General features: G+C 39.7%; 1 protein-coding gene across 2 annotated transcripts in view; it reads right to left on the bottom strand.

Moving 5' to 3' along the window:
* Positions 1-6,709: 6,709 nt before the first annotated feature.
* ACBD6 (acyl-CoA binding domain containing 6) overlaps positions 6,710-24,572 on the bottom strand; it is a 137,137-nt gene continuing 119,274 nt past the window's right edge. For both annotated transcript variants that reach the window (XM_059675459.1, XM_059675458.1), the window contains 2 exons: positions 16,565-16,595; positions 6,710-6,984 (listed from right to left, as the gene is read on the bottom strand). In XM_059675459.1, coding sequence (XP_059531442.1) covers positions 6,830-6,984; positions 16,565-16,595 — 186 coding nt within the window. In that variant the 3' untranslated portion in view covers positions 6,710-6,829. The remainder of the gene's footprint in view (positions 6,985-16,564; positions 16,596-24,572) is intronic.

Genomic DNA, 24,572 nt, shown 5'->3' with positions numbered 1-24,572 from the left:
ATTCTCTGTAAAAGTCTATATAAAGATGGGCATTTTCCTATCAGTTCTGAGTTTTGCTTTGCCATTGTAAAACAGAGAAAATACCAATTATTTCTGCTTTTATAATTATTGTGAGGTTCAATTAACATGCTTGCCTATAAAGTCCTGTATAAAAGTAAGGTGTAGTTAAAAATGGAACTCCCACCGAAACCGGTTTGGCTCAGTGGATAGAGTGTCAGCCTGTGGACTGAAAGGTCCCAGGTTCGATTCCGGTCAAGGGCATATACCTGGGTTGCGGGCACATCCCCAGTAGGAGATGTGCAGGAGGCAGCTGATAGATGTTTCTCTCTCATCAGTGTTTCTAACGATCTCTCTCCCTTTCTCTCTGTAAAAAATCAATAAAATATATTTAAAAAAAATGGAACTTCCATTTGACCCAGTAATCCCACTTCTAGGACTATATCTCAAGAAACCAGAAACACCAATCAGAAAGGATATATGCACCTCTATGTTCATAGCGGCACAATTTACAATAGCTAAGATTTGGAAACAGCCTAAGTGCCCATCAGCAGATGAGTGGATTAGAAAACTATGGTACATCTACAATGGAATACTATGCCACTATAAAAAAGAAGGAACTTTTACCATTTGCAACAGCATGGATGGAACTGGAGAGCATTATGCTAAGCAAAATAAGCCAATCGGAGAAAGATAAATATCACATGATCTCACTCATATGTGGGATATACTGATCAACATTATTTGATGAACAAGAATAGATCCAGAGACAAATGATGGGGGGGTGGGGGGTTAGAGAGCAACCAAAAAAAAAAAAAAAAAAAGAGAGCAACCAAAGGACTTGGATGCATGCATATTAGCATAACCAATGGACACGAACACAGGGGCGGTGGGGGTCAATTGGAAAAAAAGGAGACATGTAAAACTTTAGACAAAAAACAATTAAGGTGTAATAACTGTCATGTCAGAGAAGTTCAGATGTATTGATTGTAAGGTACGTTAGCTTATGTATGAATCACTAGGAAAAAATGCTGCCAATTCAACTTTGACATGCCATTGTTTGTAAAAGAACCAATTTTGGATACGTTAAAATACAAAAAAAAAGAGAGAATTGATCAGCTATAGTATTATAAATTCTATTAAAGCATTTGACCCAAAACACCATAGGAATTGGAATTTGAAATTCACTTATAAATATTTAAATGCAATATTTTCATTACTAAATTGTGGCTGGTAGGTTACACATTTATTCTGTGATAAACATTTATTTATAAAGGGATCTATTAGGGACTTTAAGTTTGATAAAAGCCTTCATGTTTCAACTGATAAACATTAAATAAACATTTAAAAGTCTTCATGTTCAACTGAAGCATATATTAGCCTGGGCACTAATCCCTCCTGCAATCCAAACTCAGCTTTGCTATAGTCACACGCCTTGTTCATTAATCCTCAGAGATGCCATGTACACGGAATAATAACCCATAGCCAAGTAGTTAAACCTGGCAGGAAGCTAAGAAATACCTATTTAATAGAAAGGTTCACTGGATTATAGCAACCTTTTAGCTGGAAAATGCTGAAACATTAAAAAAAGATATAATAGATATGCTTCCAGATATTATACTTTAGTTGTTACCCTTCTACCTGACAAGCATAAGAGATAACAATACGTGGCCAGTTGGCTGACTTCTTACATCTTTATTAGAGACACAGTTAAAGTAGGTTTAAAAGATTTAGTGTGTTTTTGATTAGCAATTTATGAAATTCTATGAGGCTTTTCAAGATACCTCATGCAATGCCTTGAAATAACATGAGTAATTGTAAATGTACACGATAATGAGAGGAGGGAATGACAGTACCTGCTGTTTAGTAAACTCTCAAGACGTATTGGTGGCAGAGCTTGAACACTTCACAGGAGTTTTGTGCTCTAATAGAAAGGACTGCAATTCAGCGGACTTGGTTCTAATTGTGGCTCTACTGCTATTCTCTAACCTTGGGCAACTGAAGTAATCTGTTTATGTCTCAGGTTCATCCTTGTTTAAGTGGCCTTAATAGCAGCTGCACTACCTAATTTATAGGGCTACTGTGGAGGGGCGGTTTAAGCATCTTGAAAAGCCGCAAAAGCTAAACATATAAACAGGCATCATTAGTGAGTGACACAGAATTAACAGGTGGGCTCATTTCTTCCCTGTAGCAGAATGAGAAGTCAAGGGCCAACTTTTGGCCAGTTCTCTTTAAAAATTTCCAGTGTGGTAGTCAGTGATAAAACTATAGTCTATATTGTTAAAAATCTTGATCAATTGTTTTAAAAAAGCACATCTCCCATTCTTTCAAATAGGCATGACAACACCTCAGATATTATCTAGTAAGAGCACTTAAAACCATGGAAATTGGGCCAGTCAACACAAGAATTCTCATTTTTGAAATACTCTTAACAAGGAGCCAGGAAAAAGGATTCTAGATGGGCCCCACAGACCCCTGTGAACTATACTTCAAGGCCATTGTAATCAAAACAGTCTGCTATGGGCATAAGAATAGGCATATAGATCAATGGGACACAACAGAGAGCTCAGAAATCAACCCATGCGTCTATGGTCAATTAATATTTAACAAAGGAGGCAAGAGACTACAATGGAGTAAAGATAGTCTCTTCAATAAATGGTGCTGGGAAAACTAGATAGGCACATGCAAAAAAATGAAACCAGACCACCAACTTACACTACACAAGACTGAATTCAAAATGGACAAAAGGCTTCTACACTAATAAAACAGAAACATGGTAATTGGCATACGACCGCTACCCTTCCCATTGGCTAATCAGGGAGATATGCAAATTAACTGTCAGCCAAGATGGCGGCCGGCAGCCAGGCAGCTTGAAACTAACATGAGGCTTGCTTGCTTCAGTGACGGAGGTCAGAGACGGAGGAGGCCGCTGCAGGCCTTTGAGCCTGCAGTTTCAAACATTGTAACAAATATAGACGCCCAGAAACCAGCTTTCAGCCGGCTGGGATCTCAGAGCTGGAGTTGATACAGAGTTTCAAGAACCGAAACAAACCAGATACCTGCTTTCAGGAGTGGAGGCCTAAGAGCTGGAGCCTCAGAGCTAAAGCTGGCCCAGAATAAAAAAGAAAAAGATAAAAAGGAGCAGTTGGGAGCTTCAGTACCAGCCTGAAAATAGCCCTCAGCCCCTCACCCAGACTGGCCAGGCACCCCAGTGGGGACCCCCACCCTGAAGGGTGTGTGACCAGCTGCAAAAGCCATCATCCCCTCATCCAGGCTGGCCAGGCACCCCAGTGGGGACCCCCACCCTGATCCAGGACACCCTTCAGGGCAAACCAGCCGGCCCCCATCCGTGCACCAGGCCTCTATTCTATATAGTAAAAGGGTAATATGCCTCCCAGCACTGGGATCAGCGGAGCTGAGAGGCCTCCCAGCACCGGGATCAGTGTGACAGGGGGCAGCGCCCAAACCCCCTGATTGCCCTGCGGCTCTGTGTGTGACAGGGGGCAGGGCCACAACCTCCCTATCGGCCCTGCTCTGTTCGTGACAGGTGAAGGCGCCCCAACCCCCTGATTGGTCCTGCTCTGTGGGTGATAGAGGGCGGCGCCCCAACCCCCTGATCCACCCTGCACTGTGTGTGACAGGGGGCGGTGTGCCAACTCCCTATTGGCCCTACTCTGTGAGTGGCAGGGGGGAGCTCCTCAACCCCCTGATGGGCCCTGCTCTGTGTGTGACGGGGGGGCGGGGGGGGAGAGCTCCCCAACCCCCTGATCGGCCCTGCTCTGTGCATGACAGGGGGCAGCGCCCCAACCCCCTGATTGGCCCTGCTCTGTGCGTGACAGGGGGTGGCGCCACAACCTCCCCATCGACCCTGCCTTGAGTGTGACAGGGGGCGGTGCCCCAACCCCCCAATCGGCCCTACCCTGAGCGTGACTGAGGGTGGCATCGCAACCTCCCAATCCGCCCTGCTCTGTGCATGACAGTGGGCAGTGCCCCAACTCCCCAATTGGCCCTGCTCTGAGCCCAACCAGGGGCTGCACCTAGGGATTGGGCCTGCCCTCTGCCACCCGGGAGCAGGCCTAAGCCAGCAGGTCGTTATGTCCCAAGGGGTCCCAGACTGCGAGAGGGCACAGGCCGGGCTGAGGGACCCCCCTTCCCCCCGAGTGCACAAATTTTTGTGCACCAGGCCTCTAGTATAAATATATGTTGCAAAAACATAAAAATTCTAGAAGAAAACATAGGTAGTAAAACAGACATCTCTTGTAGCAACATTTTTACCGATATGTCTCTGAGGGCAAGAGAAACTCTGAAACATATACAAATGCAACGACATCAAGTTAAAAAGCTTCTGCACAGCAAAAATAAAATCAACAAAATGAAAAGAGAACTCACTGAATGGGAGAACATATTCGCCACTGATATATACGATAAGGGGTTAATTTCCAAAATACATAAACATACAATTCAACACCAGGAATACAAACAATCCAGTTAAAAAATGGGCGAAGGACCTGAATAGATGCTCCTCCATACAGGACATACAAATGGTCAACAGACATGCAAAAATGCTCAAGGTCACTAATTATCAGAGAGATGCAAATAAAAACTAGACCTAACATCTGCCAGAATGACTACTATCAATAAATCAATAAACAACAAATGCTGGCGAGGATGTGGAGAAAGAGAACCCTCGTGCACTGCTGGTGGGAATGCAGTCTGGTGCAGCCACTGGGGAAAACAGTATAAAGTTTCCTCAAAAAATTAAAAATGGAACTGCCTTTGACCCAGTGACCCCATTTCTGAGAATATACCCTAAGAATTCTGAAATACCAATCAGAATATATGTAACCCTATGTTTACAGCAGCATTTTTTATAATAGCTAAGACCTGGAAATAGCCCAAGTGCCCATCAGCAGATGAGCGAATAAAAAAGCTGTGGTACATTTACACAATGGAATACTATATGGCTGTAAAAAATAAGGAAGTCTTACCGTTTGTGACAGCATGGATGAACTTGGAGAGTACTATGCTAAGTGAAATAAGCCAGTTAGAAAAAGACAGATATCATATAATCTCACTAATACGTGGAATATAATGAACAAAATAAAATGAACAAAATGGAACCAGACGCATGAATACATGGAACAGACTGGCGAGTGCCCAAGGGGAGGGGAGTGGGTATGACTGGATAAAGAAGGTGAAAGAAATAGCTAAACAACATATATGCATACCCCATGGATACAAACAGTAATTTGGTAAAGGCCAAGAAAGGGGTAGGTGGGGAAGGGAGGAGGTGGACAAAAGTGAGGGGAAATGGGGACTCCTGAAATTATGTCAACACTAAAATTTGTTTTAATAAAAAACACAAACTAAAATAAAAGCTGCATACATCTTGGTTGCATTTGCTGTAACTAGTGCATATGTCTCTTAAAACACATTCAATTAATATGGAACATGGGAGTATTTAGATAAACAGTAGGCTGCAATGTAGCTGGATTGTGGGAAAAGCACAGATAATGAAGAGAAAGCTTTACTAGAATGATAGTACCATTTCAGCACGTACTAACATGCATATTTCTTCCACAGATAATTGAAAACTGAATAGCCTTGGGAATGGCTTGGCTTACATCTCAGAAAATAAGTTAGTTTAGAAAAAGAGTGAGCAGCATTAATGTCCCATTTCCAAAGGGGCTTGTTTCAGGACAGGTTAGCCTAAGCTACTGGAAATCCTGTCCATTGTCGAGGGCTCCACTAAGCATGTTTATTGCTTGTTATCTAAATAATAACACATTAGAAACATTATTTTTAAATGGTCACCTTTGCACCTCAACCTGTTTCTTACTTCATTTCTTTTCATATTACAACTGTCTACTTTCCTTACATAATAAGAAATGTCTAAGAATTCCCCAGATGGAGTTCTTTAGGCTTAAAGGGGAAAATGTAGGAAGCCAGTTTCAACAGTGTCATACTTATCTATCCTTTACATTAAAACTGTGGCATACTTGTATTTTTAACAAAAAGCAGATGCTCTCCTGGTACCTTGAAATAACTTTAATCACACTAAGTACTGAGGCAGTATGGCTATTTCACATTCCCAAACAGGCCTAACAGTTCAGGACTGAGCCCATATGCAGAGGCTGCTGCCATATGTGACAGGGACAGTATAGTCAATTAAGAGGGCCCTAGGGAATTGCTCCCTTTTATGTGAAGGTGAGTTGAAGATATCCTGATCTAACCAGTGAATTCTCCAGAACCTGTGTCTCAATCTTAGAGTGAGGTCACTAAATCTTATTCTGGTACTTCCTATGACTTCTATATCCCAGGAAATGCTGCCCTTTTGCCTTTTCTTTTTCTTAACACCCCCTTTCTTTCTTATCTTCCCAATTCAGTCTGCCAAGAGGCTAGACATTTTAGCTCCCTATTCAGACCCACTGTACAAAATGCCACAAGGTTGTGTGATCCACACCACACTGGGATTTCATGCAAGTTTCCCTCACTGTCAGTCACATTTTGTTTCTGTGTTTCTTAAAAGAGCAGCCATGTTTAATATTGTGAACTATGATGCGACTCCTCTCCCTACCCTCAAGAACAGTGATAAATTTCAGAGCACGCTCAGCAGAACTGGAGTGCATTATGCACAGTACACATGTTCATTGCCAAAACTGTACTCGCCAGAATGTATGCAAGCAGAATGAATTGCTGAGACTTCAAAATCCCCGTTCCTCAGAACTGATTTTATTAGCCAATGTACACCAAAGATGGGTGGTAAAAGAAGTATGGTTTTCTTGCATCACTGAAGCCCTATGCTGTTAGACTGTAGCTTTCCAGTCTCTGCTTAAGCCTTGCCAGCCGTGTGCTGCTGCAACACCAGAGACACAGCTTTGCAACCTGTCACCTCTTCCGGCAGGCAGCCATCCTGGTCTCGCAGAGTGGGGTCCGCGCCAGACTGGAGCAGCAGCTCCACGATGTCCAGAAACTCACAAGCAGCAGCTGACAGGGAAAGTGACAGACATGAAAACAAGGTTACTCAGAGACAGAGAGACCAGACTTCAGCAGGAGGGTCACGTGCTGGGCTGCGAGGAATCCAGAACGACGAGAACCCTTACAGTGGCTGTAGGGGGATCTGGCCTCAGAAGCAGAACTGTGCCGGTACAGTGAACTTGTGAATGTTAGGAAAATCAAATTTACTTTTTTGGTTACCCAAAAGCAAACAAAGAAATACACTTTAAATTTTATTATGATTAAAAAAAATCTTTTAATTGATTTTTTAAGAGAGAGAGTAAGGGAGAAGGGAGGGAGACAGATAGATGAGAGAGAGGAACTGATCAGCTGCCTCTTGCATGCCCCCTACCGGGGGTTGAGCTCAGAAACCCAGGAACGCTGAGAACTGGCTGCTGTCTCACAGAAACAACAGAGGGTCAAACGCAGAGAGGCTGGGTTTCAATCGCACTGGACAGGGTGCCTGGAAAGCCACACTAAGAAGTTTGGGGTTAATAAGCTGGGGAGTGGCATAATTTGGCTTCTGTATTAGGATGATCATTCTGTAAAGAGTGACCTGAAAGTCTAGAAATTTGTGGCAGCAGACCTATTAGGAGATTGTGGTAGTTCTTTTAAGGGGCTTGATATTAGCCAGTGTTAGCAGAAATATAAGAAGGGACTGAAAAAGAGAGCCAATGAAAGTCAAGGAGAAGGACATAGCAAAGTAGTTAAAAAATGTCAGTGTACACTAAATTTAATAATTAACGAAGCTGATATGTTATGTTTATAGACCCTTAAACATTTAATTATTTATATTTTGTAATTTTCTTTTTTTGTGGGACAAAAAACATTTTATTTCTAATATGTTTCTAGGTTTTTGAAATGCTCATAGGCTCAAGGCCTATGATTATAATGTTTACTGAATAAAATGGCCCAAGTATTTCTACATTTGATATGAAACCCTGACACAATAAATAAAATAAATGTTAAATTTGAATGCATGGAAACCTAAAATTGATAAATTTGAACACATAAAAATTTAAAACAGCTATACCATACACACAAAAACCCTATACATATATATAAACTGGGGAGGGACCGTGGGAGACACGCTCCAGGGCGTGTTTGGCCCGTCTTGCCCAGTCCCAATCCACCGGACCCTAGCAGCAAGCTAACCTACCAGCCGGAGCATCTGCCCCCTGGTGATCAGTGCATGTCATAACGACTGGTCAAACGAACGGTCGGACATGTAGTATATAAGGCTTTTATGATATAGGATCAAAATTTATGTATATAAAAGCCTAAGCAACTGTCCAACCGGTAGTGATGACGCATGATGACCATCAGGGGGCAGACGTTCTGACTGATAGCTATGATGCGCACTGACCACCAGGGGGCAGATGCTCAAAGCAGGAGCTGCCAAGCTGTGGTAACTTGGCAGCTGCAGTTCTTGGGTGATGGACCTGGAGCCAGATTCCAGGGTGTCACCTCAGAACCACCCTCTTAAAATCCGGGACCCCTCTGGAGATGTCAGAGAGCTGGTTTCAGCCCAATCCCCGCAGGCCAGGCCGAGGGACCCCACCTGTGCACGAATCCCTGCACCGGGCCTCTAGTTTTATAATAATTTACTATGGGCCCAGTATACAAATTTGTGCACCTTGAAAGGAACTGTGGGCTGCAAGGCTGCGGTGGGCACAGGGGCAGGTCTTGGCCCATCCTCCATGCCCCCACCCGGCCCCTCCCGCCGTGGCCCCCAGTCCCATCTGCCGGCAGCCCCGCTCCCATCGCCACTGCTCCCACGCACTGACAGCGCTGGCCCTGCTCGAACCTGCTGACAGCATAGAGCAATTGGGGCTGGCACCAGCGGCAGATGTGAGTGGGGCTGGTGCCTTCAGCAGGTGCGAGGGGTGGCTGCTGCCCCAATTGCCCTCAGGAGCAGAGGGAGGCTGACAGCAGGTGTGAGTGGTGGCTCTGGCACCGGCTGCGAGTGGGGCCAGTACTGGCAGCAGGTCTGAGCGCCGGGTGGGACCATGGGGCAGGGGAGCAAATAATTTTTAGTAACCACCAAAGGCTTGCCCCAATGACAGCGACTGGCACCCTGCCTTGGTCTGGTGCCCCCGCTCACCTGCTCCACCATCCCGCCGTGGCTGATGCCTGCCATGTTCTGTACTCTGCCGCCTGCTGCTGACGCCCACCATGGTCCATGTACACCCCCCGGTGGTCAGTGCACGTCATAGCGACCAGTTGTTCCGCCGTTTGGTCTATTTGCATATTAGGGTTTTATAGATATAGATTATTCTTTTTGTATATTGCTGGGTTTGATTTGCTAACATTTTATTAAAGATTTTTGCATCTATATTCATGAGTGATACTGGCCTATAGTTTAGTTTTCCTAGGGTCTTTTTCTGGTCTTGGTATTAGGGTAATGTCAGCCTTGTATAAGGAGCTGGGCACTGTTCCCTCACCTTTTATTTTCTGGACAGTTTGTATGTAGAATTGGTATTATTTCTTCCTTAAACATTTAGTAGAATTCATCAATGAAGCAATCAGGTTCTGAAGATCTTGATGTGGGAAAGTTTCTGGCTACAAATCAATCCCTTTAATAAATGTAGGGCTATCTAGGGTACCTATTTTTTTTGAGGGAAATAGTTTATATCTTTTGGTAGTTTGGATCTTTTCAGAAATTTGTCCATTTACGTTATCTAATTTATTGGCATAAAATTGTTCATAATGTTCCCTTATTTGCTTCATAATATCTGTAGAATCTATGTTGATATTTTCCTTTCATTCCTCAAATTGGTATTTTCAAGACCTTTCAGTTTTATTGAACTTTTTAAAGGTTTCATTGATTTTCTCATGGATTTTTTTTTGGTTTTCTATTTTAATGATTTCTGCTCTGATCTTTATTATTATACTAGAGGTGTACATGGGTGGGGTCCCTGGGCCTGGCCAGTGATCAGGGCTGATTGGGGCCAGCTCACCCAGTCCCAATTAGGCCCGATGGGGGCCGGCCAGCCGGAACGGGACTGCAAGAGGGCTCCAGGCTGTGTCTGGCCCATCTCCCCCAGTCCTGATCAGCCAGACCCCAGCAGCAAGCTAACGTACTGGTTGGAGCATCTGCCCCCTGGTAGTCAGTGTGTGTCATAGCGACTGGTCAAGAGGTCAACTGATTGGTCGGACACATATATATAAGATTCCTATGCTTATCTTGGACTTAATTTGTTCTTCTTTTTCTAATTTTTTTTAAAAGGTAGAATCTTAGATCATTGCTTTGAGACCTTTATTCTTTTCAGTAAAGTATTTAATTTCCATCTAAACACTGCTTTTAGCTGCATTCCACACATTTTGATAGGATATTTTCATTTAGTTCAAAATATTTTCTAATTTCCCTTGATATTTCTTCTTTGACCTATGAATTATTTAGAAGTGTATTTAAATTTTTTACAATGGGGATTTTCCAGATGTGTGTCTGTTATTAATTTCTAATTTAATTCTGAGGTGGTCATAGAGCAAACTTTGTACAATTTCTTTTACATTTGTTGAAATTTGTTGTATTGCCTAGAATATGGTCGATCTTGGCAAAGTATTCCATGTGTACTTGAAATAATGTTTATTCTATTTATTAGATGGAAAGGTCTATAGATATCAATTAAGTCAAGTTGATTGACAGTACTGTTCAAATCTTTCATATCCTCGCTGAATTATTATCTACTTGCTCTATCAATTACTGATTTATTGCTTGACAAAGGGTTGTTTTTTTCCCTTGCTTTTTTGTGTCTCATAATTTTTGATTGAATGCAGAACACTATGTGTAGAAGGACAGTGGAGGCTGCAGTAAATAATACTATTTACCCCAAGAAATGATTCCTCTTCTTCTCTCACACCATTAGTATGGGTGTTGATTAAATCTAGTCAGCAGTTGAACTGGATTTGAGGCTTGTGGGTCCAATAGATAACTTCAGTAGATCACCCATTTCAATTCCTCCAGGTGTGGGCTGCTGCTACCTTCGTGTGCAGTCCAGGGTGCCAGAGGGCTTTTTCAGTATTCTTGCTCCACCTTCAGCTGTCAGTAGTCTCTCCATGTCTACCACAAAGAGAGTCTCTCTCTCTTTCTACTCCAGCTCTAAGACTGCCATTGCTTATTATTCAGGATAAAGCTCATGGTGGGAGTGGGATGTAGTTCTTTGTCCTCTTGGCCTGGTCTCCGTCTCAGGCAGGCCCTCAGGGGTGGTGATTTCTTAGTGTTCTTAATACCCCCTCCCAGAAATATCAAACCAACTCCGCCTTGTATGAGGGAGAACATGTCATGAGTGGGAGAGAGTTTCCTGCCTTGCCCCAGTGGTGAGAGATCTCTGCTTTGTGTTGGTGCAAGGTTCAGAGCCAAGGGGTTCCCTGTTCCTCCTTGGCAGCAGATTTTGCTTTTATTTCTCCTCCAAAAGCAGTGGATATCTGCCTGGGCCCAGGGACAGGAGGAGAGAAAAGTTTTCTGATTTACTGCCAGTGGTTTAAGGATTTTGCTTCATATGAAATAAGGGTCCAGGGAAGTGGCAAAGTTTCACGACTGTATGCCACAGAGGATGGCTCTCTCTGTTCTCAATTTCTCTTAAGAGCATCAGTTAATGATAAAAAGAACTGCAGTGAGGACTCTTCTTGGGTCTGAATTACTCTAAAATGTCATTTTAGCTCACTTGAAGAATTTGTTAATTTTAGCGTTTTTTTTCTTATCTGTTTTATGGTGGTTGCCTCTTCCTCAGTTGCTCCATCAAACTGAAATAGTTTGTGTGTCTTGTAGGGGCTTGTCACTCTTTGCTGGATCTTACATGCAATTCAGTTTTCTTTGCTGGATCTTACATGGAAGCAGAACTCTCTGGGAGTTTGGTTTTAAATGACTTAGTATGACATTTCTTCTTTTGCTCTCTGTTGGTACTCAAGTAAAATAATTTCTCTGGCTCCCTTAACTGCTCACTCCCCTGGTGGAGCTCAGGGCTTCCTGGCTATATGAGGTGAAGTGGGCATAGAGTCAACAGCCCAAACCAGGTTGGGATGAGTTGTGAACTTGGGACAAACTTAGGCACCAAACTCTAATCCATAATAGCACAAGGTCAGAGATGGTTCTAAGTGAACAGAGGTAGAGGGCAGAAATTTTTCTGAACTAAAATCAGACCAATTGGGAACCCTATCTCTAGAGGCCTTCAGTGGGTTATGGTTTCTTAGACGGCCACTAAAACTATATATTTGATGACTAAATAAATAGAGGAGGAGCAAAGCAGAGAAAGGCAAGAATTGCCTATTCTATACTTGGGGCAGGTATTGGTGGGTTGAGATCGTATTTTGGGATTTGGCGCAGACGGGGAAGAAGGTGAAGACTGGATATATTTACCAAGGCCCAGGATTCAACAGAAAGTGTTTAGAATTACAACATCCCATCGAGAACTTAAAATTATCTCCCAAAATAATATAATGAACATTATACCATGAATCACTGTGCACCAAATTAGATTCCAATGGAAGACAGTTTCTTACAAAATATAACAAAGTTAAGGACACATTGCCTAATATTAAGTAGCTCTGAGAGGAGGATATTTCTCCTGCATAGAATTAGCTGCATGACATTTATATTTTGAGAAATAATCATTTAACCTTTTTGCTGTAGCTATCAGTCTCAACTTATTGTGAGAAACACTTGGTTAGGTTTTAAGATTGGAACTTTTAAAGCAGTATCAGAGGAATAAATTTCCCAGTGTATAAATCTGTAACATAGGATAATAACTAGCATGATCTATCAGACCACTATTGGCTCAAATCTAACCCAATACTTGAGATACTAAGCATGAAGATCCAGGGTAAGTAGATGTCTCTGGCTGAAAACACTAAGCTGGCCATCTCAGACAAAGGGGCACTGATTTCACAGATGCTGTAAGAGTAAGGGAGAGATGATATAATCTGTGAGTACTAACCCAGGAGTGGAGCTTAAAATTTTAAGTTCCACAGCTAGAGCACTATAGCTAACCAGTTGAGAAAAGGCTAACGAGGCTGTATAACAATCCCCTTAACCTAACAAATGTGAATACGATTTTAGCTCAAGTCTAACTATAAAGTGAGATAGTTTGGAATTTAAGGATTACAAAATAGTACTTGTGAGTAAGGGATATGGTATCCATAAAGAAAGGAGTTTGATTAACAAGTGCCAGGGGTTTATGCAAAGGCAGATTGACATGAGAGCAAAGGAATCAGGAAGCTGTAGTAGAGACAAAAAGGAAGTGAAGAGAAAGACTGATTTACAGGACAGGGAAACCACACAGGTGAATCATACCCAGTATAAGGTGGGCACTGCAGCACCACCTCTTGGAGATTCACTGTTGATAGGCATAAACTATGTTTATGGTTAGCAGAGTCTCCTGGCACAGATAAGTGCCCAACAAATAGTTTTGCCTTTTTTCTTAAAATAGGCATTGAACCCCCAATTAGATGATGAACTACTTGATTTCATGCTTTTTTATTCTCTCTCCTCCATCTAGCACTGTGCTGGGAACCTAGTGTTTGCTCAAAATTCATTAGTTAATTGATTTCTCTGCCTTTGGCATCTTCAGTGAAGCACTATTCATGAGTCAGAGTCCTCTTTTAGAGACGTGTGAGCTGCCCACCCCCTCAAAATGGACAAAAGCAAAGAAGATGAGAAAGGGGTGAGAAGGAAAGGGGGCTAACATTTTACCCAATTAATGAGGGGATATATTGGTGCCCACAATGTGCTGGGAAATACAAAAACAGTCATAAGCCCATCTCAGAAAAGCTTGAGCAAGTCCACAGGGAGAAGAACAGTTGCTGAATTTATGGTACCCTGGGAACCTCTATTTGTCAAGTGCCACAGAGGCAGCCCTGACACTGGCACAGGTGAAGATGAATTTTCATTCAGAGCAGTGAGCCTTCTGACTCCATTAATCCTCCGGGTTTTGATGATGAATTTCTTTCTTTTTTTATTTTATTTATTTTCACTCGAATGCCTCCTCCCACTGCCCTGTAACAGCGTGGAAGGAACAGAACAGATGGTGCTTTACGTGGAAGACCGAGGGCTCATGAGGATACAAAGCCTGCCCACTCTGAAATCACATGACTACATGTGCAAGGAAAAGCCTTGATTTCCCCTGGGAGACACAGATGCAATGATGTTAGTATTCCCAGTGGAGGGAGAGGAGGGGAAGGCTAACAGGCCATTTACAAGGAAGACCACACTTATACTAATATACTCTTCAGCAAGGATCATGTTTAATTACAAAATAACAGGAGGACCAATATCTGAAGATTCAAAAACACCGAAGTAAAATTGAGGCAAATAAGGATTTTAGTATGCTGCTATGCAAAGCCCAATTGGAAAGAACCAGTATGGCCGTACAGTAGAATACTGGCCTTTAGTTAACCTGCCATTGGCTCTGACCCAGTTTTAATCAGAAGAAGCCAGGATTTACAACCTGCTTAAGGATGGAGTTTGACAACTGCTATAATCAGAAGAGCTGTCAACACAAGGACAGCTGTCAAGCCAAACTGTAATTCATAAAAAATAGTAGCTAAGCCCCCAAGACATTCCCAACATAGTCTTTGCACTCCCTGGATTTAACTATACTTTTAGTTTTATGAAAGTCCCAAGAATAGGTTAAGGGTCCTAAAATAAAATAAAATCAACAAATAGCTATTGAGTACCTATTAAATAAGAAAAGGTTAAATAACATTAAGTGACTAAAAAGATAAACTATACCCAGCAGATTCCCTGGCATTTGGTAGGTTCTTAATAAATGGTAATTATTATTATTATTGTATGCCAAACTTTGTTTGGATGAACTTAAAAACTGGCAAAAGTCTAGTGACCTGGTTAAAAAAGAAATCTAAATTAAAAATGAATCACTCCTATAAGTGATTATTAACTTAAAATATTAATTTCATGAAACATTCCTGGTTGTCAGAATATTTTAGTTTTATATATTTGTAATGCCAAAAACCTCTAACTAATGGTATTATTTTTATGTTTAATTATCTTGATTGTAACATGTATGATATTTATTTTGTTCCTTCTATAATAAATAATGTAATGAGAGATAGAAATAGAGGTTGTTTTACAAGATCAATTATCAATTTTGGGCAGGATTCCTGAATCAGGGATAATTTTTATTAATGTTTAAACTCTCAGTGAACAGAAATAAGACTATAAAAGTGCGAAGACAGACACAGATATTGAAATATATGTTTACTCACAAATACGGTTTTGAAAAATAGCCTTGATTCACTGACTGAGGTGACCAGTGGTAAAGGATTTTCATTTATTTTATTTCTAGGAGAGATTATCTTCCACAAAATAATGTCTGTTTTAAAAGGATACTAGCACTGTAATTATTTATGGAATTATGAAAAGAGCACTGGAAGTTTAACCAGGAGACCTGGACAAGTGTCTGGCCTCTGCTACCTACAGCTTATGTTACCCTGTCAAGGTCACTTCTCCTTTCTGGACTTGAGATTTTCATTTGCAAAGGTAGGAAATGTGTGTATGCATATTATATATATGTAATTTTAATTAACAAATATTTTAAGTACAGTACAGAGAGGACTATAAAGATTAATAAAAATTTTTGGTTATTATAAATAATGCTGCAATAAAGGTTCTCAATCATGTCTCATTATATACATGTCCAGCAGTATTTCTAGGGTATATATCTAGAAGCAGACTTCCTGCTGGTTTTTGATACCCAGGTGATACTAGCTACAGTCATAAATGAGTTGGGTCATGCATTTGGTGACACTTCAATCTTTTTTTTATCAGGTCAAGCTACCATAACAGCTAGCCCAATAAGTTAGACTCCTTGACAACTCAGTAAGGTGCTTGACATCAAGCAAATACTAAGCAGCGGACAAAAGTGCCCAGGAGCACCCAGGCTACTTACCACTGCAGGGTAATCTGGGATTGCCAAAACTAGTAAAATAGCCTAATATATTCCCTCCCAAAAGGTCTGAAGGTGGTTGATCCTTTATCTCATTTAAATATTGATGGTTGTCTCTTATTCAACAATATTCACATCCAAAAAAAATAAAAAAGAATACTTTTACTAGTTACTTGACACTTTACAAAATACTTCAATATCTTTTACCTCATTGAATTTACCCAGTAGCTCTTTAAAGCCATTATCCTCTATTTTATAGGTGACTTAAAGATTACTTAACTATGCTAATAAGTTAGTAGGGGAAATGAGTTAAAATGCTCAATTCACTATGAATGTGCCCATGCGAATTTTAATATACTGTGGACACAGACAATGGGGTGGTGAGGACCTGGGGGGGGGGGGGGGAGGGGAGACAGGGCTGGAAGAGGTTAATGGGGGGAAAAGGAGGACCTATGTAATGCTTTCAACAATAAAGATGAAAAGAAAAGAAATAATTTTAATATATCTTCAACATTAGAGGTTATTTATCTATTTTTTAAACAAAAAAGTTACTATATCTTTGCTAGTAGCCAGGCATGTTTCTAAGCACTAAATAGTGCTGGACAAAGTTGAGATAAACATATAGAGAAAAGTTTCAAATGATTATTAATAGTTAAGAAACATCTTACCATAATGTAGAGCTGTTTGACCTTCATTGTCCTATAAAAGAAACAAAAAATACATTTAGAAGTCTAAGTTATTGCAAAAGTATGGAAGTACATAAGCTATAGCAACTATCTGATATTACAAAGTTCTATAGGTTTATCAGATACATAAAATGAAGAAGTCAGTTCTTTAAGTCAGTAACTTCTGTGGTTACCAGGGGCTGTAGGAAGAGAGGAATGGGGAATTATTGGGTAATGGGTACAGCATTTCAGGTCGGGATGGTGAAAAAGTTCTGGTGATGAATAGTGGTGATGGATGCATGACAATGTGGATGTTCTTAATGCCACTAACCTGCACACTTAAAAATGGATATTTCACAACCATTTAAAAAATAGAAAAGAAAAAGTAAAAGGTGTGAGCCAAAACTGCAAGAGGCAATGTTCTCCACTTCTTGGAGAAAAGTCCACAGTAGGAGAAAAGAAGGAAGAAGTACCGACAAAGAAAAAAATAGCAGTGAGAGATGGAGAAGGATTGAGAGTCTCTAGTTCTGGTCATTCTGACTATACCTTTGCCTTTCTTGGTCAGATGAGCCAACAACAAAATACTCCCTAGACCAGTGGTTCTCAACCTTCCTAATGCCGCGACCCTTTACATAGTTCCTCATGTTGTGGTGACCCCCAATTTCATTGTTACAAATTGAACATAATTAAAGCATAGTGATTAGTCACAAAAACAATATGTAATTATGTATGTGTTTTCTGATGGTCTTAGGCGACAACTGTGAAAGGGTCGTTCGACCCCCAAAGGGGTCGCGACCCACAGGTTGAGAACTGCTGCCCTAGACAAATGTGATAGTTCTGTCAGTTGCAAACAAGTGTCCTCACTAATACAGTATGCAAGACAACTGATGACCCAAACCTTGGTCATCTTCCTCCCAATTCCTTCTCCCAATTTTGTGACTGCCAAGTACTAATCAATTGGGACTCCCACATCTGTAACTGCTCTTCACTCTGCTGGAAAGCTATCCTGCAGTCTTTAAAGATAGTGTCTTGCTCTTTTCTCCTGTTTTAAAGTTTGTCTTTGATATATTGGACCATTTTAGGTAGACTTATTTTGTAGTCTCTAACAGTCCCTCTAGTTCTTTGAGTTCAGGAAAAGGAGGCTGGGTGACCATACCTGTGATGCTTGTTGGGCTGCCTGAGGTTCTCTTTTTGAGTTTCCTGTGTGCTTTATAATTGCGGGCTGTAACTTCATTTTAAATGGGGTTTTATCTGAAAAATTCTGGATTGAAAGTCTTTCCCTCCACAATGATTTTGCTTCTGTATCTGCCAGGCTCCTTAGAGATATTATAAATCTGAGATCCTTGTGTTGAGTTTTTAGCTTATGGATTTTTGAACACTTAAGTAGCACAAATTTTAAAAGGGCAAATCTCTCTCCCTTCCCACTATTTGGCTTGGAGCACAGACCAAGACAAACTCTCCTTGTCAAATGCGTTTTGCTGGGCAGATTATTTTTAGTCTACTTTTTTCCTGATGGTGGTTGGTGTTGAGATCTCTACCCCATGGGTATTGAGACTGGCCAATTCTTGCAGGGCATTCCAATGAGGGTTTAAACTCACTACTTTTTTTTTTTTTTTTTAAAGCTTTGGGTTTATTTTATAACCTTTATGACTCAGTTCATCTTCTTCAGGAACCCTTCCGAGTCCTCCGGCGGAGTTAGGTGGCCCTGCTTTCTAGCACTGTGCATAGCATACACTCTGTGTACTAGTCTCTCTTTTCTATCGAGGCTGTAAGCTTCCTATAGGCAAGTATTATGGCTTTCATCCAGGGCCTATCACAGTGTCTTGCATACAGTGTGTGTTTTCATGAAATGAAACAATGAATATATTAATCTTTCCCCATTGGTTCATTATTTAATCTCTTGACTACCTTTTTTCATTTACTTGAACTTTTTTTTTTTTTAAAGTCCCACATACTTCCTATAGTGTGGAGTATAATGCGAGCTGTGATGATCCAATGCGGGCCTAAACGATAATGAACAGGAGATGACCCTTTTGTACTTTTATTATTTTTATCATGTCCACATTTTATTCATAATTTATTTTTTTTAAGGACTTAGCTTTCTTCTATCTCCAGATTGGGCATCCTATCAAATACAAGAAGTTTGTTTTTTCATTCTACCATATGAAGCATTGATGAAAATATTAATATTTTGATCAGAATAGATACAGAGGAAACACTATTTTATCCTTTAAACATTAAGCCACTAATAACACTGCTGTTTTCTGTGCGTAAAACACTATAGCCAAGTCCTGATTTTTTCCCCCTGCTGTTAACTACATTTTATCAATCTGAATCAAAAGCCGTATTTCCAAGTCAAGATTTTATATACATACTGCAGTCATGGGAATAACATGCTTCCTAGATGCTCTCTATGAGCAGAAAATTCTGCTGAATGTTATTGGATTTCTTTTTTTTTTGACCATAGTGATATTGATACTCTAATTTAGTTCAGACTTGACCTACCATCTCTGCAAATGTTAGTTCTAAAAGTACAGTAGTAAGGCAGCATGAACCATTAAAAGAGTAATAGCAGAGCTGCACAGAGGAAATGAATTTTCTCATGTACCTAAAGCAGCCGTGGGCAAACTACGGCCCGCGGGCCCGTTTGAAATGAATAAAACTATTGAAAAAAAAAGACCGTACCCTTTTATGTAATGATGTTTACTTTGAATTTATATTAGTTCACACAAACACTCCATCCATGCTTTTGTTCCGGCCCTCCGGTCCAGTTTAAGAACCCATTGTGGCCCTCGAGTCAAAAAGTTTGCCCACCCCTGGCCTAAAGAGAGGTTTTGTTCTTACCCAATAATTTGATAAGTTATTTGATTTTAAATTTTTTTTTTTTTTTTTTTTTTTTTTTTTTTTTTTTTTTTTTTTTTTACAGAGAGGAAGGAAGAGGTTAGAGTAGACAGTTAGAAATATCGATCAGCTACCTTCTGCACACCCCCTACTGGGGATGTGCCCGCAACCAAGGTACATGCCCTTGACCGGAATCGAACCTGGGACCTTTCAGTCCACAGGCCGACGCTCTATCCACTGAGCCAAACAGGTTAGGGCGATTTTAAATTTTATTTTAAAAATAGTATTTCAAGTGAGTATACAAGGTGGCACTGAAGAAAACTGGTTATGAGGTATTAGAAGCAGTGATAAAAATGATGAGTTAGTAATATGATTTGGGATAATTTATTTTTTAGTTCTTTTTGGGGGGGGGCAGTATTTTATTTATTTATTTATTTATTTATTTTCATTTTTTAAAAAAAATTTTTTTTTTTATTGCTTAAAGTATTACAAAGGGTAATACATATGTGTCCTTCCCCCCCCCCCCCCCCCCCGCCCTTGACAGTCTGATTTGGGATAATTTTTAATATTATTTCTATGCTTAGAATGTACTGCCTCTTTCTCTATGAGATCTGTGATTCTAATAAATTACACTAAATTGACAATTTGGAAATTTGCAAATGTATTTTGTGATTATTTTTTAAAGAATTTTTCTAGATATATGAGTAAGCCTTCAGTTGAAGGTTACAGGCATACTCCTTACTTGAACAACATAAATAACCACAACAAAAAAGGAGGTATAGTACCACCTCATTTAACTGGCATCTTTGAAGCGTGAAAAACTTGCAATTTTTCAAATAATTGGAACATTACCCTTTGAGCATGCATGTAATAGGAAAAAGTTACTATTCACTGGTACTCTCCCTGAATTGGAATAGCATCTATATGTTTATAAACATTTTTCAGCGAGTACAATTATTAGCTATTTCCAATAAAAATTTATCAAACCAATTAAAATCATGGTTACTTATAATGGCTCTTTACAGTTACAAGCATGACAGGGTTATCCCACCTGGCACCATCCACTTCTTGTTTGCTATGTTCTTCAGATCACCATGCCTAATTTGTGGCTTTTGAGATCAGATGCTGGGAGCTGAAGTGTTATAGTATTTAATGTGAAACACTGAGATTTTTGATCTTTCAACTTAGAGCATGTGCACCTAGAAATCAATTAGAGCAGGGATATGAACATAAGAACCATGACTCTAATCACAGAATTGATTGGCAAGCCGAGAATACAAAGACAGAAGGACAACCAAGTTGTCTTCTAATTTTATTATCTTTTCTATCTTCCAAGAGTACTAGAGAAAGGGAGTACTTTAAAAAGACATCAAGAATTTTCCTCAGTTCTGAACTGTTTATATATCTAACTACCTTGATATATCTAAATAGGTATTTGAGAGAAACAGAGAAAGGATGATTATTTTAAATTACTCTCTAATCAAATTGTAGTCTTTAGAGACCTAAATTTAAATTCTTCTTTTTTCATTCATCTTTTATATGCCTAGCTCATAATAAGTACTCACGAAATGTTTGATCAATGAACTCGATGACTGTAACTAATATAAATCCTGTTTAGTTTTTAATCATTATTAATAATTATTTTAAAGCAACTACATTACAATACTCTTACTATTATGATTATGAAGCTTTAATAAAACACATCATCTTGTATCTACAAAATATTTACCTCTGTTATTCCTCTTTGTATGTTAAATGGAATTTGTATTAAAGAAGGAATATGATTCCAAACATTTTTTCTCAGTAACCTCAAAATAGGATATAGAAACCCAAACCTTAGTCTTTATAAATATTCTGTTTTAAAATATATTACAAAGAATAAATGGAATTGAATGTCAAGAATGAGTAAGTGAAAGCTTTTACTCATCTGGTTTACAACTTATATCAGCTAATTTTTCTAAATTTAAGTTGATTAATTTTTTTGGTTGTTTCATTTCAAATGACCACACCAGAATAGGGTTGTTTGTCATGGTTATTTATGCTTTTTCTTTCTGTTTTAGCTTAAAAGAAATGTTCAAATTTAATAAGTATGGAGTTGTTATAAACAGCAGCAAAAACAATTCCTATAAATTAAAATCGGTCATACATTTGAAATCTTTGCAAGGGATTATACACTAGGGTAAAATAAAAATACTCAGTTGAATTAAAAATAAACAAAATCACATAATAAAGTTAAAACGTAGACAAATTCAACCGTGCTTAAAATTCAAAGTACAAACAGATCTCGGAGGGGAGGGGAGTGAGGAGGATGGAAAGAGATCAACCAAAGAATATATATGCATATATGCATAGCCCATGGACATAGAAGACAATGTGGTGAAGGCCTAGGGGCGCTGGGGGCAGGTTAGGGGAAGGCAAAGGGAGGAGAAATGGGGGAACAATTGTAATAGAGTCAACAATAAAAACAATTCAAAGTACAAAAGAAATAAATGTGCAATCCCTACACTATACCTCCATATCCTTTCTGTCCAAGTACATAAAGATTCATAAGAAACACAAATGACAAAATAATATAGAAAATTTAAACTCAGACTCTTAAGAAAAGGAAAAATGCACCCATGACCCCCCTACGTGATCCTTTCCTATTACATTTATTTTTTCAAGTTTATTTTTTCTCCCATTACATTTATTTTTTTAAATTTTATTTTATTGTTTGAAGTATTACAAATAGTAGTATATATGTCTCCTTTTCTCCCCATTAACCTTCCCCCAGCCTCTCCTACCCCCCCACATGCCCTCACCACCCCGCCTCCCCCATCGTCTTGCGTCCATTGGTTATGCTTATATGCATGCATACCCATTACATTTAAAACGGCAGAGAGCCATGGCAGCTCCTCTCTATCTGGCCTGGTCCTCCCTTCTTTAATACAAATTCCATTTAACTTACAAATGGAACTACCATCCACTTCTCTGAGATTGATTTAAAAGCAGCCACTCTTCTTTATAACTTAACAAAATTTTTTTAAAACTTCACCTAAGGATGTTTTCACTGCTTTTTAGGGAGAGAGGAAAGGAGAGAGAGAAGCATCGATGTGAGAGAGAAACATCAACTGGTTAGAGAACCATGAGCCTTCACAACCCTTACTTAAGCTTTCTCTCACCCACCTTCATCCTTTACCTTGTATCATATGAATATGTCTGTGTTTTCCTGGTGTTCTGAAGATAAGGACAATGGCATAGTTTAACTTTATAGACCCCCATTTCCTTTATCCCTTGCATCTAGCACAAAACTTTGCATAAAAATAAAAGTTAAATAAGACCAAAAAAAAAAATAAATAAACTACTTGCAGAGTTGTACCTCACTAATCCAGGGACTTGATTTCTGGCATTCTCAAGTACCTGGAATAGGGCCCAGATTCTGGGGGGGGGGGGGGGGGGATGCTGATAAGGATCATATTAAACATGTTGTGATTAGTTGGCTCACTGCAGAGAAGGATTTTTCTTGCTGGTTTGAGAAAGCAAAGCAAGGCCAGTCTTTGCCAATGAAATGTGAGATGCTACAGGAGGCAGAAGACATGGAAAGGGAAAAGTGAAGGAAAGCAAGGAGTAGAGCAGAAATGGTAAGAGGGCCAGCAGAGCCTAGTGGCAGTTAGAAGAAAGAATAGAGGCAGCAATAGTAGCAGCCAGCAGAAATTAAAAGCTGTGACAGCAGTGGCAAGTTGCAGACATTTTAGACCACAGAGAACAGCCAGCCATAAAGAGGGCTGGGCTGCATGCCAACCAGCAGATTTTAGCAATCTCAAGAGAGAAAGAGAAGCTCTGGCCCCATGCTTCACACCGTCTATAAATACTCATGGTATAAGTACAATGATTTAAGAAGGAAGCAATGAAGTATCGGATATACTTTAGAAAAAGTATTCTATAGAAAAACATTTAAAAAATAAAAAGCAGAAAATAACTGTTTAGCTATTTGAAACCAACACTAGTCTAGAATGTTTAACTTTCCAAAGGGAACTGAATAGTTGAGAATTTATTAGAGTAAGGGAAGTAAAAGGAACAAACATTGGCTAATTCCTATCATGTGCTGAAAGTTTTACAAACATTGTTTCTTTAATCCTCACAACAACCTTATTACATAAACATTATTACCACTTTTGAGTCGGTAAAATGAGTGAGGCTCAGAGAAATTATATATAACTTGCACAAGGTCCTAGGCCTTTCATCATCCAAAAACATGCTTTCTCAACTGTACTATGCTGCTGAAAAGGAGCCAGGGGAATCAGGACAAATAAGTACAAAGTAAGGAGAAATGTGGTTAAACTTTTAATTTTACAGGATAAAGACAATAGGTAGCCTAAACCAGCAGTCGACAACTGGTGGTCGGTGAGGTCCGAAAGTTTGGCGACCGCTGGCCTAAACTATAACCTCACATCAGATTATTAATTATAATCTCCAAATTGATATGTCATATTCAGAGAGTGAATAATCTTACTCTTTAGGACCATGCACTCATCTTTACTTCTCCTTGGCTGATTGCTGTACTTTTCCAAGTATGCTTATATCAAGAAGCTGTAGCTAAATCTATAAATTTAAAAAAATTAACTTGCTAAGCTGGTCTAGCATTCAAAGTTAGGTACATAAGAAAACAGCCAAACTGCTTTCTCTTCTGAAGGGTGTTTTGCTTACTGCATTACTGTTTCTATAATACTGTGCAGCAAAAATTCAATGTACTCTATTCTATGTCCTTTGTATGGTAAAAAGTCAGACATCTAGTGGAGAAATCCAAGAAATGATTCTTTCCATTCATACTCATTCACTCTTTATTTTCACAATGAAAATTTTCAGAGTGTGCTAGGTCCACACAACAGTTCCCCAACCACAAAGGGTGCTATGAAATAGACACTTTTATTTGTTGTTGGTAGGAACATAAATTAGCATAATATCTAGAAAATGTTTATTGCCTATCGTTTAGCATTTCTAGAATCTATTTTTTTTAAATATATATGTATATATTTAAAAAATATATTTGTATTGATTTCAGAGAGGAAGGGAGAGGGAGAGAGAGATAGAACCATCAATGATGAGAGAGTATATCATTGATCGGCTGCCTCCTGCATGACCCCTATTGGGGATGGAGCCCGCAAATTGGATGTGCCCTGACGGGTAATCA

This window comes from Myotis daubentonii, chromosome 18 (genome assembly GCF_963259705.1).
Source record: "Myotis daubentonii chromosome 18, mMyoDau2.1, whole genome shotgun sequence".
Taxonomy (NCBI): domain Eukaryota; kingdom Metazoa; phylum Chordata; class Mammalia; order Chiroptera; family Vespertilionidae; genus Myotis; species Myotis daubentonii.
This window is presented reverse-complemented; position numbering and strand designations above follow the sequence as displayed.